The sequence below is a fragment of the Peromyscus californicus genome, unplaced genomic scaffold (assembly GCF_007827085.1).
Source record: "Peromyscus californicus insignis strain IS unplaced genomic scaffold, ASM782708v3 Scaffold_5__1_contigs__length_169319896, whole genome shotgun sequence".
Classification (NCBI taxonomy): domain Eukaryota; kingdom Metazoa; phylum Chordata; class Mammalia; order Rodentia; family Cricetidae; genus Peromyscus; species Peromyscus californicus.
In genome coordinates this window covers 97,938,812-97,954,234 of record NW_026294573.1, presented here as the reverse complement: position 1 = coordinate 97,954,234, position 15,423 = coordinate 97,938,812, and the positions used below count along the sequence as shown (strand labels likewise).

General features: G+C 44.1%; 1 protein-coding gene across 5 annotated transcripts; it reads right to left on the bottom strand.

Annotated features, from left to right (window-relative positions):
- Positions 1 to 599: 599 nt before the first annotated feature.
- Positions 600 to 15,229, bottom strand: Pgap4 (post-GPI attachment to proteins GalNAc transferase 4). Of its 5 annotated transcripts, XM_052717128.1 has the most exons (3): positions 14,706 to 15,010; positions 10,218 to 10,285; positions 600 to 2,427 (listed from the first exon to the last, which is right to left on the bottom strand). In XM_052717128.1, the coding sequence occupies exon 3, from the start codon at positions 2,350 to 2,352 to the stop codon at positions 1,141 to 1,143; it is 1,212 nt and encodes a 403-aa protein (XP_052573088.1). In that variant the 5' UTR covers positions 2,353 to 2,427; positions 10,218 to 10,285; positions 14,706 to 15,010; the 3' UTR covers positions 600 to 1,140. The 5 variants fall into 5 exon arrangements, with proteins under 5 accessions (XP_052573088.1, XP_052573084.1, XP_052573089.1 ...); XM_052717124.1 differs by lacking the exons at positions 10,218 to 10,285; positions 14,706 to 15,010 and adding an exon at positions 15,100 to 15,229; XM_052717129.1 differs by lacking the exon at positions 10,218 to 10,285 and having other exon boundaries at positions 14,665 to 15,010.
- Between the last annotated feature and the right edge of the window lie 194 nt (positions 15,230 to 15,423).

Sequence of the window (15,423 nt, the reverse complement as noted above, 5' to 3'; positions counted from 1 at the left end):
GAGAAGATTAAAATAAAAAAATAAATAATAAAAATAAAAATTTTAAATGTTAAAAACACCCCTCTCTCTCCCTCTCCCTCTCCCTCTCTCTCTCTCTCTCTCTCTCTCTCTCTCTCTCTCTCTCTCTCTCTCTCTCTCTCTCACACACACACACACACACACACACACACACACACACACACACACACACACAGAGGCATGCACGTATGTGCCTGCATTCTCTGCCCCATGAATACACAAACTGTGGGTCTTTTGACTTCTAGCCCATTCTTGGGCTTTTGTACTATAATGCTACCAGAAGAAAAATGAAATGAGGGTGAACCTTTGGCTGCAAAGGGAGAAGGCTACGCTGCCAGTATAGAGGTCACTCTGCTCTAGCCTTCTGAAATGTCCCCCAGCCAAGGAATCAGACTATGACAGAAATGTTCAACATTAACTTAGTGTTGAACTGAAGCAACTGGACTTGGGTAATTCAGAAAGTGCTTCTAGACTTTGCTGTGGCTTAAAGTTCAGCATTGGCTCCGAGTATATTACAGGTATATGGGGAAAGAAGTCATTGTATCACAGAAGAGCCAAATCACTGCCTTGGAGACAACCGGCGCAGCACAACTTTTACATGTTTATTACACCAGGTTGAGGAAAACAAATAGAATATGTCAACATGGCCCTGCCTCTTTGGGCATATAATCTAAGCACGCATCCATTCTCATACCTATGAGAAAGGAATCCACTCAAAAGCATTTGACTGCTTAGCATACTCTATCCTTAAAATCCTAACACAAGTCTTACACCACTGTGCACAAGATTTTTGGCAGTCACAAGCTCTGACACGAGGCAGAGCTTACAGACAATGGGAGAAGGTAACTGTCATTGACATTCATCCTCATTGAGTGGGACAGACTGCATGAGGCAGTGTGGCTGTGTGGAGGGACAGAGATCCAGACCTGTGGCAAACTGCTACTCTTGCTGGAAGATTACCAGTCAAGGCTCTTGACTTAGATGCATTCCTCTGCTGTCCCAGTATGTTTACACCTAGAGACATTAAACAATGGAATATCTGCAAGCAACCATGTCTAAATAAAGAGTTCACTGTGCCTCTCCAGGAAATAGCCAATTGTAGAAAGGCATTTCTTGGCACTCCTAGAGTAGACTGGGATGAAAATTGTACCGGAGGCTGGAGAAGAGCCCAATGTGTTTCACAAGGTTGGGCTCCACCACATAGGCCCGCTCCCCCTTGGCTCTCAACAGAGAGTACAGTGCCATGTCCTTGCCAAAGCCCTTGTGGCAGTACACCTGGGACAGGTAGGTGAGGGTCCTGCGGGCTGCAGGGGCAGGGAAGAGCATAGCTGGGGTGCAACACTCAGAGGCAGGAACCACACTGTACAAGGAGGGACTCAGGCGCCGCAGTTCCAGGAAATAGTGGCGGCCCACCAGTTCCACCAGCCCCATGCTGTACAGAGAGAAGAAAAGCATGACAGGCCAACTGAAGCCTGGGCGGCAGGCAAACTTCATGTATATCCAGGTGAGCACAGGCCCCAGTAGCATGCCCACGCCAACCCACTCTAGGATCCGCATGGGCTCTGGGTTGATGTAGTGCTGTAGCCTCTCGGGGTGATAGAGCTTTAGATACAGGGCATCTTGGAGGTGTGGCTCGGAGAAGCGAGCCCGCAGGAGGTGCTCCAATACTGGGAAGATCTGTTCTTCTGGAATGGCGTCATCCTCTACCATCAGGACATAGTCTGGGTTGTAGGTCTGCAGCGATGACTCCAGGCAATAGACATAGTCTTGCTTCTCTTTCTCAAACGAGTTAGTCGAAGGGTCATCACCATAATCATCTTCAGTGCCCTCGTAGCGGTTGGCCACAGGCACATACTTAGAGAGCAGCTTTGCGTCAAAATGGCTCACACTCCGTTCCACATTGCACAGGAAGAGCTGGTGCCCCTCACACTGGGGGCCACACTGCTGCAGAAGCCGATGGAACTGGGACACTACCTGCAAGACATAGTGGAAGCCAGGCTGCCTATCCACAGTGATAATGGTGATCACCAGCCAGGGGCGGGGGGTGGCCTGCCACACGATGGGCACTGAACCATTGGCAGAGGGCAGCTCTTCAAAGTAGTGAAGGGCAGCCTCTCCCTCCTTCAGGCTTTGCTGCAGGAACTCCTGGCTCATCTGGTTCAGATGCCAATGGCGTAGATAGAAGTACGAGTGCAGGAGCCGGTGGCAGGCCAGGGGGGCCAGTAAGCCAAATGTCACCACAGTTAGGATGAAGAGCTGGACAGCAGTGCTGCCCCAGGAGAGTCGCCGAAGCCTCCGGAGAAGCATGGCAGCTGGAGAGGTTGACGTGGTCATGAGGTCAACTTTTGGTCATGTCTGGTCCCAAGAACAAAGCATCCTGGACCTCAGGCCGGAATCATTAAGTCAAACCTAAAGAGAGAAAGTAGAATCAGAAAACAAAACTTAAAAAAAGTCCCAGAAATGCCCCCCCCCCCCATCACACATCAAATCAGAAATTCTAGTTCAAGGTTGTTAGTTGCTGGAGACTTGAAAGAATTTTCTACAGTGACTGTTTTCTTGGGTTGTGTCTGTCAGTAAGCCTTGAGATGTTCTCACTGTTTATGATCAGACATACTCTGTGTATTCAACCAACTCTCCCTGCCTAAAGATGTGATGTTAGCATCACAGTGTGTCATGAAATCACTGGCAGTTGGCAAAATTATCTCCATCCACTAGCTACAAACACATGGGTGTTAACATAGGCACATAAGAAACAAAGCTTGACACAGAAGAAATACACATAGTTAGAGGAGGCTGCAGCATTAATGTATAGTACTTGATGGTGTAATTTCTGAAAACCTTCCCTGCATATCCCAGTGAAAAAAAGGAATACTTGGCAGTTCTTGTTATTTAGCACCATCTTTGATTTCTCTAAATTCATCTAATCTAATCACTTAATTCTGATTGCCCTCCTAATTTATGTGTAGGACTATACTTGAAAGAAAGCATCTTTCTTATACAGCAAACTGCAGACTTGGAGAGGGGAAGGAAACATCTCACTGGAGAATCTACAAGGGGTTTTTCAGTGAGGTGGGTAGGGTGAGCAGAGGAAGGGACAGCTTGATCCAGGAAGGAAGGTCTTGGGACACAATTGCTCAGAGCACAACAGGTATGAAGTGTGAACCCCAGATCTGCTATTCAAGTGGTGGGAAGTCACTTCGCCTCTCTAGATCCTGGATTATTCCTCAGCTCTCAAATAGAAATAATCATTGTCTCATGGGTTTACTAGGGATATTAAACATGTTACAGAGGAAAACTGAACACAATAAAATGTCATTAAAATATGCCTCATGGAGCTGGAGAGACGGGTAAGTAAAGCACTTGCTATGCAAACAGAGGACCCGAGTTTGAACCCTAAAACCAGCCCCTCCCCAAAACTAGATGTGGAAGGACCATCCTTCCAATCCCACCACTGGGGAGGTAGAGACCAGCAGAGAGATCCCTGTACTCACTGGCTAGCCAGGTTGGCCTACTAGTTAAACTCTCTGCCAGTGTAGAGACCCTAATATAAAAACAAAGTTAGAGGCTGGAAAGATGGCTTAGTGGGAAAAGTGCCTGCTGTGTAAGCATAAGAACATGAGTTCAAATCCCCAGATCCCACATAAAAGCTAGCTGAGGTAGCAAGCATGTGCTTATAATGCCAGTATCTCTATAGGGAGATGGGAGACACAAACAGAATTCCTTAGAGCCAGCAAGTCTGGTATAGACAGCTTGTTTAAGGTAGAAGAGAAGGACCACTACTGAAGGTCTGTCTTCTGATCTGTGCAACTCACTGCAGCACATTCATATACATGAACATGCAAAGACACATACACACATCAAAAAAAGAAAAAATGGTGGACTTGTCTGAGAAATGCTCTTAGCCTCCACATGCACACACGTCCACATGCACCTGTACAAACTGCCCGTGTGTGTGTGTGTGTGTGTGTGTGTGTGTGTGTGTGTGTGCGCGCGCGCGCATGCACACACACACTAAAAAAATACAGTTGATGCTCATATTCCAGTAATATTTGAGAAGCAAGAAATTCTAATGTTCTGACAGAAAACAGATTCACACCAAACAACAAAATTAAAGTCAATGAAGCTAGCATAATAAAAGTAGTAGGCTTAATGCAAGACTAAGTGATAGCTATAGCATCAAAAGTATACTCTTGCCTTAGAAGCATGATAGTTTGTAGTCACTTAGAAGAAAATGGTCCAGCTTGTGAATGATGGAGGGCTGTCTGTGTCTCATGAGGTTGCAGTTGTTCTGTTTGCCAACATTCCCATACCTGCACTCTACCTTTAGCAGTCACAATGAACTTCATTTCCTGGCATGCCTTCTTCAGGGTGTAGTCATATGACTAGAGCTGCCAGTAAGATGTGAGCTGAATGGAGAGTCTCTATGGATCTAGAAGAGGGTCTGCCCCAACTGTTCACCTCTCCCCTCCTGACACCTTCACTGGTTAGTGTTGTGAGCTATATATAGATCATTGTGTCACCCAGTAATGATTTGGGGGCTTGTTTTTTAGAGTAGTTATTCTCACCTGCCCTTCTTAGTCATGTAGAACACCAAACATCTCTCTACAGTGTTATGACACATTTCAAGAAAGTAGAGACAAGTCTGCAACAAAAGACAATGGTCCTGGGAACCCAGATGTGAATCACACTGTTCTGTCAAGAGATCTAGAGAACAGCCAGAAGAAAAGAAGCAAGGAGCTTTGGGCAGCCAGGACACAAGGCTTGCTGGTGTGTGAGCATCAATATATTATAGACTGGTTCTTTCTCCCTCTGATCTAAGTCCACAGAGTCAGGACATCATAGACTTGTATGTCACCTGTCCTCATTAGTTCGTCATCACTACCACTGGACACCCAACATTGGACCTGGGGCAGTCTCATGCCTCTGGTGTGGTAGCTCTTGGGAACAGGGTCATTCGGGTGGCTTCCTACTGCCACTATTCTCCCTGCCTTGGTTATTACTCAAAGGAGCTAGACTATCTAGAGGAAGGGATTACATACAAAGTCAACAAGATAAGGCAGCCAACTTGGAAAATGCCAGGTACACAATAAATGCTATGGCTTACAATGATATGGTAGCTGGGACAGAAATGGGAGTGCCTATGTCAACATAAAGAGGACCTTTACTCCCCAGGAACTTTCTCCACTGTAGGAGATAAAACCACAAACATCTCATAGTCTGTTACTTAAAAAATATGGATAGTAGGCTGAAGGATCAGGGAAGGAAAGGGACTCAATTGGCAGTGCCCAGAGTCTCTGCTTACAATGATCAGCTCCCACTCAGGTGACAAACAGCCACAAATCTTTATGATTTATGATAATGACCTAGCACTCTTGCACATACGTCTATTGACTGTAGTGATCCTGCTGGATTCAGCTACAGAAGATAGATTAGAAGCAGGCAGCAATGTGCTTCTCCTAATGGATCAAAGTACAGAGGAAATGGCTACCAGGGCTGTGGTCTTAGGTCAGGTAAAAGCTGAGTCAAATTTGCATCCTTGCTTGTGTGCCGCACACAGACCAAATCCACTCATCTCATCCACTGGTCACAGCAAGGAGGGAAAGAAACTCACCCTTCTGCAGAGCAAGGGAAGGGGGATGCTGATAAGCAGAAACAAAGAGCTGCAGACTGATTTCCAGCCTCTCAGAAGAAAAGAAAGGATCTAGCTGCTCTGAGAAAGTCCCAAACCCTCACAGGGCATAAGCTATGTCCCTCACACATGGTGAACTGGTGTAAGAAAAGGCTTCCGAAATGATCCCCAAAGTTCAGTGGTTTGGAAGAACTAAGGTGTTTGGATATTTCTGTTTTCATATGTGGGGCGACAAATATTTCAGGTATATATGACTACAAGTAAGAATATGCCAGAGAAGAACTAAAAACCACATGGCAGCACATGTCAACTGTGTGACTATTAAGCTTGACATGAGTAGATTCTAATTCTAGGGTACTTTGAATTACTTTGAATGTTTTTTATATGAGGTAAGAGGGAGGGGAAGTGAGGAAGAGACAGACAGACAGACATAGAGAGGGGAAGGGGAGAGTAGGGGAGAGAAGGAGGGGGAAAGAGAGAGACCTCTTTTCTAAGCACTAAGCTTCAGTTTCTGCTCATGTTCCTTGCCCATAAAGGTTAACTGGACCTCTGTTTCTTGTGCACACTCTAGAATGGACAGAAAAAAACTGCCCCCTTTTCATTGACCTTGTTTGTTTTGTTGGAGTAAGAGAAATGGAAAGCCAGAAAGTAGCTCTCAGAGCTACTGCATCATACACATGGGCCAAGTTACATAATTCCGCTCCCAATTCAACAGAGCATGCACAGAAACAGAAAGAGGCTACTGAAAGCCTGAAGCAGAAGGAGGGCATGAAAAGCCGGAAGTCAATGGTCAAGGAGATACAGATCATCCCCTCCAGGAGAAGAAGAAAATATTATTGAAAATTTGAACACAACGAATTAGCACACTAATTGTGGGCCATAAAAAAATGGGATTACACTCCTCATTTGATGATTAGATGGGTGGTTTGGCAAAAATCCATGAGTTATGTAGGCATTAAATAGTATGTTCTGGTTGTTTTGGGGGGCATGGTAGGGTGAGGGATTCACCAACACCCACTTTTTATTGTACTTCCCAGATATAATTTACCATAAATGACCTCGAGGAATTGAACTAAAATACATAGCCTTTTTTCATTCACGGTTTGAGGGATGGGATTTTCTCTGCCACCCTATGAATGTAGGCAGAGATGAGCCATGTTTATATAAGTAGAAGCAGATGAAAGCAAGGTTGTATCTAGATAATTACTCTGGTACTTCTTTCCCAGAAGTCCATAGTCACCCATAGGATTACCTGGCCAGGCCCATACTCCATTAACATTGTAGTCAGACGGGTTTTTCTGACTCAGCTTGCTAACAATTGTTTCAGTTCCACAGAGGTAAGTTCTTACTTATGTCTTGCAAGTGTTGCACCTTAAGTACAGTCATTCCCTACACTGGATTCCTCCTATTACCACTTCTAGGGTACAGGACTCGGAAAACAATAAAGGACAAAGACATCGAGAAAGAAGCACGAATCAGGAGTTGTCTGAATAAGTACATAAAGTGGCAGTAGAAACTGTATTTTAGTGTATCTTGTAAAAATTAAACAGAAGGAGCCACGGAGATCTGAGGGACAAAACACCACCACATGATGTATCAGGAAGTATGTACTTGGAAACTGTCTATTTTTTACAAGTCTACCTTCCTTCATGAAAGACACCACCACTTTCCCAGGCACCAGAGTCTAAGCGTTTAGCAGGTTCTGACTTCTCTCCTCTTTCCAGGCCCTTCCCAATTCCAGGGCCTGGGACCTAAACAGAGTGCTCTCAAAAGAAGGAAAAAAATGGCTAGAAAATATCTCAAAAAATGTTCTTCATCCATAGCAATTAGGGAACTGCAAATCAAAACAATTTTTGGATTTCCTCTCACTCCATTCAGAATAATGATCGCCAAAACAACCAACAACAAATGCTGGAGAGGGTGTGGGGAAAAGGGGACCCTCGTTCATTGCTGGTGGGGCTGCAAGCTGCTACAGCCTCTATGGAAATCTATGTGGGGAACATTGCAAGCTAAAAATGAATCTGCTGTATGACCAGTTATACCACTCCTTGGCACGTGCCCAAAGGACTATATACATCATGTTCGTTCTGCTATTCACAATAGCTAGGAAATAGAAAGAAAAAAAAACCCTAAATGTTCTTTAATCAACAGATAATGAAAACGTAGTACACACTATGGATACTATTTAGCTGTAAATAAAAATGAAATCATGAACTCTGCAGGTAAATGAATGGATGGATGGAACAAGAAAAGATAATACTAAGTGAGGTAACCTAGACCCAGAAAGTCAAATATATTATTTTCTCTCTTATTAGAGATTCCTAGCTCCAAATCTTCAGATGTGAGTACATATTAGTTTCTGCAGAAACCAAGAAAATAAAAAGGGATCATAGCTGGGGTATGGAGTTAGATTAACAATAGAGAGGTTAATAGCAAGGCACAAATTGTCTAGCTGGGTAAATAGGAAAAAGAGGGCTCTATTTAGGGAGGGAGATAAATTATAGAAGAAGGCGGGTAAAATAACCCGTGAAGTCACAGATACCGGGTAAGACCCTGCAAGCACCACTTTACTAACTCAACATAATAGGTAGCTACATGCTAAATGTTCATCTTCACACCCACACAAAAGTCTAGTCCTCACCCCTCATCAAGAAGACTTCTCTTTGTAACAGAAGGAGACCATTATAAAAAAAATCACAGCCAATCAAAATGCAAAGTCCAGTCCCAATGAATACATCCACAAAACAAATCCCACACCTAAGGCTCAGGGAATACCGTACAAGAGGGGCCAGAAAAAATTTAAGAGCCAGATAATCCAGAACCTAGCTGTGAGACTGTGTTTCCAAGCTGCATCAGAAGTTACAGCCATAAAGTCTCACCAACATGACTGCTTAACCATGAGCTGAACAAAGACAACAACAGACATGGCCTCAGAGTCCAGGGAAAGTCCCTGAGGCCTCAAGCCTACAGAAACAACTACAGGCAACTAAGGAATGTCAACAGCAAGAGAAACAGTCTTCCCCAGGGAAGAACACTCCAACTGGTTATCCAATATCAAGTGGATATTGATTAGTGGATATCAATATCAGCCCTGAAAACATAGAGACAAGTAACGTTATATAGACTGATCAGGCTATACTTAGGAACATATATGTCTATATAGAGAGACCTATATTTGCATGGAACAGCAATTAACGAAAAGGAGGCCACAAATTTGAAAGAGAGCAAGAAAGAGTATATGGTAAGGTTTGGAGGAAGGGAAGGGAAGGGAAAATGCTGTAATTATATTATAGTCTCAAAAATAAAAAGTTAAAATATCAATGGGCTAATAAATTGAATAGACAATTCTTAAAGAAGAAATAAAAATGGCCAATATATATATGTACATATATATATATGGTATATATATATAACGACTCAATATCCTTAGCCATTAGGAAAATGCAAATTAAAACTATTTTAAGAGCGGTGGAGATGGCTCCAGGTTAAAAAGCACTTGCTGCTTTTACAGAGGACATAGGTTCATTTCTCAGAATTCATATAACAGCTTGTTAAAACCATCCATAACTTCAGAATCGGGGGGTGTGATACCCTACTGGCTTCTGCGGGCATCAGGCATGTACACCGTGCATACATGTAGGCCAAACAGCCATACTCATATAATCTTGAAAAGACAACTTAGAGATTCTATTACACTCTAATCAGAATGGCTAACATCAAGGAAAAAGGACAACAGTGCTGGCAAGGACGTGGAGAAAGAGGAACCATGATCTACTGGGGGGAGGAGCGTGAACTGATGCAGCCATGATGGAAAGCAGTACGGAGGTTTCTTCAAACACACACACACACACACACACAGAGAGACAGACACACACACACACACACACAGAGAGAGAGAGAGAGAGAGAGAGAGAGAGAGAGAGAGAGAGAGAGAGAGAGAGAGAGAGAGAACTACCATATGACTTAGCTATATCACTCCTGAGTACAAACCCAAAGGATGCCACAAAGATACTTGTACATCGTCACAGTATTCACAACAGGCAGGAAATAGAAGCAAACTACATGTCCACCAACAGATAAAGAATATGTGGTACATGTAACACAATAGAATTTTTTTCAGCCATAAGGAAAAGTGAAATAATGACATTTGTCAGGAAAGTAGGCTGAACTGGAAATCATTACATTAAGCAAAATATGCCAGACTCAGACAAATGCCATGTTTTCTCTTGTATGCTGATCTTATACTTTAGTAGGTGTGTGTGTGTGTGTGTGTGTGTGTGTGTGTGTGTGTGTGTGTGTGTTTTATATGGGGAGTAAATTATAAAACTAGAAAGAGGACCTCAAGAGGAGAGAGATCTTAGGGGGAAGAGGAAAAAGAGGGTAATGGAATAAGTCACATGAAAAGAGAGGCGTTACTGGGGACAGGAAGGAGAGCAGCCAGAGGGGAGAAGGGCAGGTGATGGAGTCTAGGAGACAAACAGGAACAAAATATTAGGAAAATTCCATAACAGACCCATGATATGTATGCTAACTTAAAAAAAAAAAAACAACAACAACTTAAATATCTCACCATGGAGACATCATTTAGATGAAAAGAGCCTGCCTGTGGAAGTCCTTGGTCAGGCATGGGATGGGATGCTGCAAACAATGGAACAATTTCCATTACTATCTGATCCTCTGAAGCATGGGTCAGAATAGCACTCTCTTCTATAAAACTGGTCAATAATAATTCCCCTGTGTCTGCAGAAGAAAGTCCAAATGCTTTGCCAAGATCCCTCAGAATTCAGCTCTAATAACCTTTCCAACAGCACCTTTTTTTTTTTTGGTTTTTGGTTTTTCGAGACAGGGTTTCTCTGTAGCTTTGCGCCTTTCCTGGAACTCGCTTTGGAGACCAGGCTGGCCTCGAACTCACAGAGATCCGCCTGACTCTGCCTCCCGAGTGCTGGGATTAAAGGCGTGCGCCACCACCGCCCGGCCCCCAACAGCACCCTTTTTATACACACCAACTCAACCATGAAAAATCAGATCAAGAGGTACACATCTCCTCTAAAAGTCAACCTGATTCCCCCAACCAGATCTAAGTGCATTTCCCTTACACATATTAAGACCATTTACATTAATTTTCCCCAGAGCATTTATTTGTCACTTTCTACCTTGGTATTCAAGGTGGATTAATTCTAGGACTCTGCTGTGGGATGTCCTGTATGCTGTGAATATATGTTGCTATGATTGATAAATAAAACGCTGATTGGCCAGTAGCCAGGCAGGAAGGATAGTGTAGGTGGGACAAGGAGAGAAGAGAATGGTGGGTGGAAGAAGGCTGAGGAGCAGACACTGCCAGCCGCCATGAGGAGAAGCATGATGTAAGATACCGGTAAGCCATGAACCACATGGCAAGGTATAGATTAATAGAAATGGGTTAATTTAAGATAAAAGAACAGATAGCAAGAAGCCTGCCATGGCCATACAGTTTATAAGTAATATAAGTCTTTGTGTGTTTACTTGGGGGACACTAGTGAGAGATTTGTCCTGATCGTGGGCCAGGCAGGACCAGGAAAACTCTAGCTACAGGACTCCCCACCCCTCAGGACACCAATAGCAAAATCTGAGGCTGCTCAAATTCTTTATATAAAACATCAGGCTTTGCATGCAAGTTATGCGCTTCTTGAATACTTTAAATTATCTCTAATACCTATCAGAAGGCAAATGCTTTGTAAATAGTAGCTATGTTGTACTGTTTAGGGAATAATGACAGTAAAAATCAATACATACATGTTCAGTTTTTTGGAACATTTTCAATCTACAGTGAGTTGAATGCACAGATGTGGACCCTGAGATACAGAGTAGAGTATCTATTTATAGGTATTTGTCCAATCCTCACTACATATTCCAGCGTGTGCTAGACCCTTGAATCCATTTCTTTAGACCGGACAAGCAGCTTTCAAAGAGGAGTACAATTAATCCCATTTTGATGGAAAACAGATTCTAGCAAACTGTGAGCAGGAAATTCGAAGCCCACATACTGCCCACGATGCCTGATGCCTTTCATGGCTTGACTCATAACCCTTTACTCAATGGGCCTCTAAGTCCCTTCTTACTGGCTTCAGTGTAATTTACCTTTGATATGCCTCACAGGCCCAGCATAGTACGCTATGCAGAGAAGAGATTTAGTGACTGCTGAGCAAGTAAAAGATCCCATTAAGTCTTTGGGTCTCCATGGCCCCATAATCCTCTGCTGTAAAATTGGGAGTAGTATAGAGTCCAATCACACACAGAGCAGAGAACAACTTGTTTCTAACTCTGCCCAGCACTTGTGTGCCAGGCACTCTTTTAAGCATTGAGTGGATCTGCATAAAAAGTCTATGATAGTTATTAAGTCCACTTTGTAACTGGACAAGCTAAGGCACAGTAAACCTGCAGTAGTTAACAAAGATTCTGGAATGGGGTAGTGAAAAGTAAACCCAGGATCTCTGCTCTCACCCAATATCTACTACTGCTTCTGGGACCTAGAAAACCAGATGAAAAACTATCAAAATTTGTTCGAATCTTAGACGGTCTTTTAATAGAAAACCCAGAACCAGGTATCAGAGTGAAAGCTGAAAGATCAGAGAAGTAGAACAGCTAGCCACTAGTTCTTACCTCTTGGAAATCCTCAGCCTAAAGAGAGTGAGTTTCTGTTCTCTCATGCCTTATATACCTTTATCTGCCAGACATCACTTCTGGGAATTAAAGGCGTGTGTCTTTCCCCAGTACTGGGATTAAAGGTGTGTGCCACCACTGCCTGGCTCTGTTTCCAGTGTGGCCTTAAACTCACAGGGATCCAGACTGATCTCTGCCTCCCTAGTGATAGGATTAAGGGTGTGTGCCATCACTGCCTGACCTCTATGTCTAAACTAGTTGCTGGCTCTGTCCTCTGATCCTCAGCCAACTTTCTACACAATATATCACCACAAAAAAAAAAAAAAAAAAAAAATGGCCAAAAAAACCTTTTAGGATATAGTAGGTCACAACGTAAAATAATACATGGTGTGTGTGTGTGTGTGTGTGTGTGTGTGTGTGTGTGTGTATAAATGGCACCACTGGTTACCTCTGAAGAGATGTACATACTACATATTTATAAAATACATAAAATAAATGCTTTCACTTCACCAATGAAACTTAATTCCTGGCATTTTAAAAAACTCAGGCAAAATGGAAAAGAAATACATTTAGAATAAAGATGGAATACCTATGAATAATTTGAAGAAATAGGCAGATCATACACAAAACGTTATACTAAAGGGTATTTTAAAAGTCACTAATAAATGCATTAAAAAAAAAAACACTCTTCTACTGGAAAGATGGTCCTTTTTCCAACTCTAATCCTGATAACACAATCTCAATTCAATTCTCCAGGAAGAAGCAATACAGTTCAGCAAATGCACATTTGCATGTAGATTGGTGCAATCTTAGAAGCTAACACCAGGGCATCCCTAAGACAAGGGATAGCAATTCTCCTTCAAGGAAAACACCTGGCAGAAATGATGAGCTATGCTACCTAAAATCAGTAAGAATTTTTCACTTAAATTCTGTTTGTTATAGAAGTGTGTGTGGGGGGGTGATAAATAGGAAGGGAAGGACAATTATGTTGAAGAAAGTGTACGTATGTGACCATTTTTTTTAAAATAGGGAATATAGTTTAATGAAAGTGAGATGAGAGACATGAGAGAAGGAGGTTTCCTGCTGGCTTTCTGCATGCCTGCCATGGACATCTATGACATCAATGGCCTGTACTCAGCAGTTGACTCAACACGAAGTCTTGTGCCAGGCACATGGACATTGAGCAAGGCAGCAACGAAACCTAAGTCCTTTTTTAATCCCTAAATTGAAACTGTTACATTTATGGCATACTAGATTCTCTTATATTTGTATGTTCGAGGGTTTTTATTATTATATTAATTCTTACTTAATATGTTGAGACAGGGTCTTGCTATGAAGCCCAGACTGGACTGAAACTGGAGATCCTCAAACTTCCTAGTACTGGGTTTGCAAACCTGTGCCACCATGCCCAGCTGTAGGCATTTTTATGTATTTTGGTGCCATGGCTCTGTTATTTTAATTACTGAGACTTTATAACACATTTTATTATCTAATTAGGCATACTTTTTTCTCACGACCCAGCATAATTCTCCTGGCTTTAAAAAACAACTTTGGTTTACAGTTATACCACCCTGAATGACCCCGATCTTGTCTAAAAAACAACTTTATTGAGGCACACTTTACTACAACAGAATGTACCATTTAATTGTATATTTCAAAGTTTTGACAAATTCATAGTCAGATAACTACCATCGTAATTTTTTAAAAATTGATGGAAGTATTTTAAAGAGTTCTTCGAATTATGACTAGGAAAACTACAATAAATGTACTCCAATTAAAATATGGGGAAAAGAATTAATATTCCATCCATGCAAAAGACTAATACATTGGAAATTAAGTATTGATTCTTATAGGTAAAGCAAATTAAAACTACATACCATTATTCTACATTATTAATATAAAACTTCAAATGTAAACAAATTTAAAAATAAACAGAATGTCATCAATCTAGAAGATGTAGTTCTATTTTGTTATTTTTTTCTTTTTTGCTTCATGATTATCATCCCCCCCCTCCCTTTTTTCTGATTCTCATGTTAATACCATTCTCATGTTATTTCTCTTGGGGAAACAGAGCCTTGCACTCCGGGGCTCACACACCTGCAGATTTTGCTGATAGTCCTCATAGTGAGATCATCATAGATGCTGCGCTGTGATCCCGAAGGGAGAGAGTAAGGGCCAAGCAGGAGATGCCAGGTCACAGCGACCTGCGCGGGTTCAGGCCCCAGGACACCTCCCCGAGCGCAGTGCGGCACGGGCAACGCCTGGGCACGAGAGCCAGCGCGAGGGCTGAGACACACCCATCCATCTTAACTATCACTTTGGAGGAGAAGAATACTAAAAGAGAACCCGCAGCCTGGCATCTAAGGGCTGCCGCTGACCTTGGGGAGTCCCCGCTGCCCTCCGGCCTCAGTTTCCCCACCTGCAGGCCGAGACTGCCCGAATCCATCGCAGCGGCGTTCCAAGCGCGGGCGTTTCCGGGAGCGGGGAGGGGCGCCTTCCTCGGGTCACCTTCGCGGGAGGACGCGCCCCACCGAGGACGCGCGGAGGGGCCCCCGCTCCCGGGCAGCCATTAGGCGGCAGCGCTCCGGCTGCCCGCGCGGCCCGACTCTGCGGGGCTCGGTGGCTGCATCCCTCGGCCTGGTGACAGCCCGGCCTGGCGGGCGACCGCAGGAGGGCGAGCCGCCCCCGCCCTGTGCCGCAGACGCACCGAGGGCGGGGCCGCGGCCGAGCCAGCCTGCGGGGCGCACGGCGGGGGACGCGGGCCTCCTGGGCACCGTTCCTACATCGCGACACCAGCCTGGCAGGAAACCTACCCCGTGGAGGAGGCGGTCAGCTGTGTCCTGGCTTGCCAAGGCCGCCGCGGCCGCCGCGGTAGCCCAGGCTGGCCGATCTCAGTGGAGGCGCCTTCGCAGAACCCCGCCGGGCTGGAGCAGCGGAAGCCTCGCCTACTCCCTTAGCCGCTCCCGCGCAGGGCTCCCCTCGTTCCGCCAGGACATGTGACCTGCGAGCTGCGGAGCGACTGCAGCCCCCAAAGCTGGATCGGGGGTGGGGGTTGGGGGGGAAGGCAAAAGGCGCCAACTGATGGGCAGCGAGGGAAAAGCAGGGTCGCCCCCAAGTCAGGAGAACAGGATGACTGT

What these genes read in the sequence shown, in the direction of transcription:
- Pgap4 (XM_052717124.1), bottom strand. Translation starts at nt 2,352, where the DNA reads ATGACCACGTCAACCTCTCCAGCTGCCATGCTTCTCCGGAGGCTTCGG.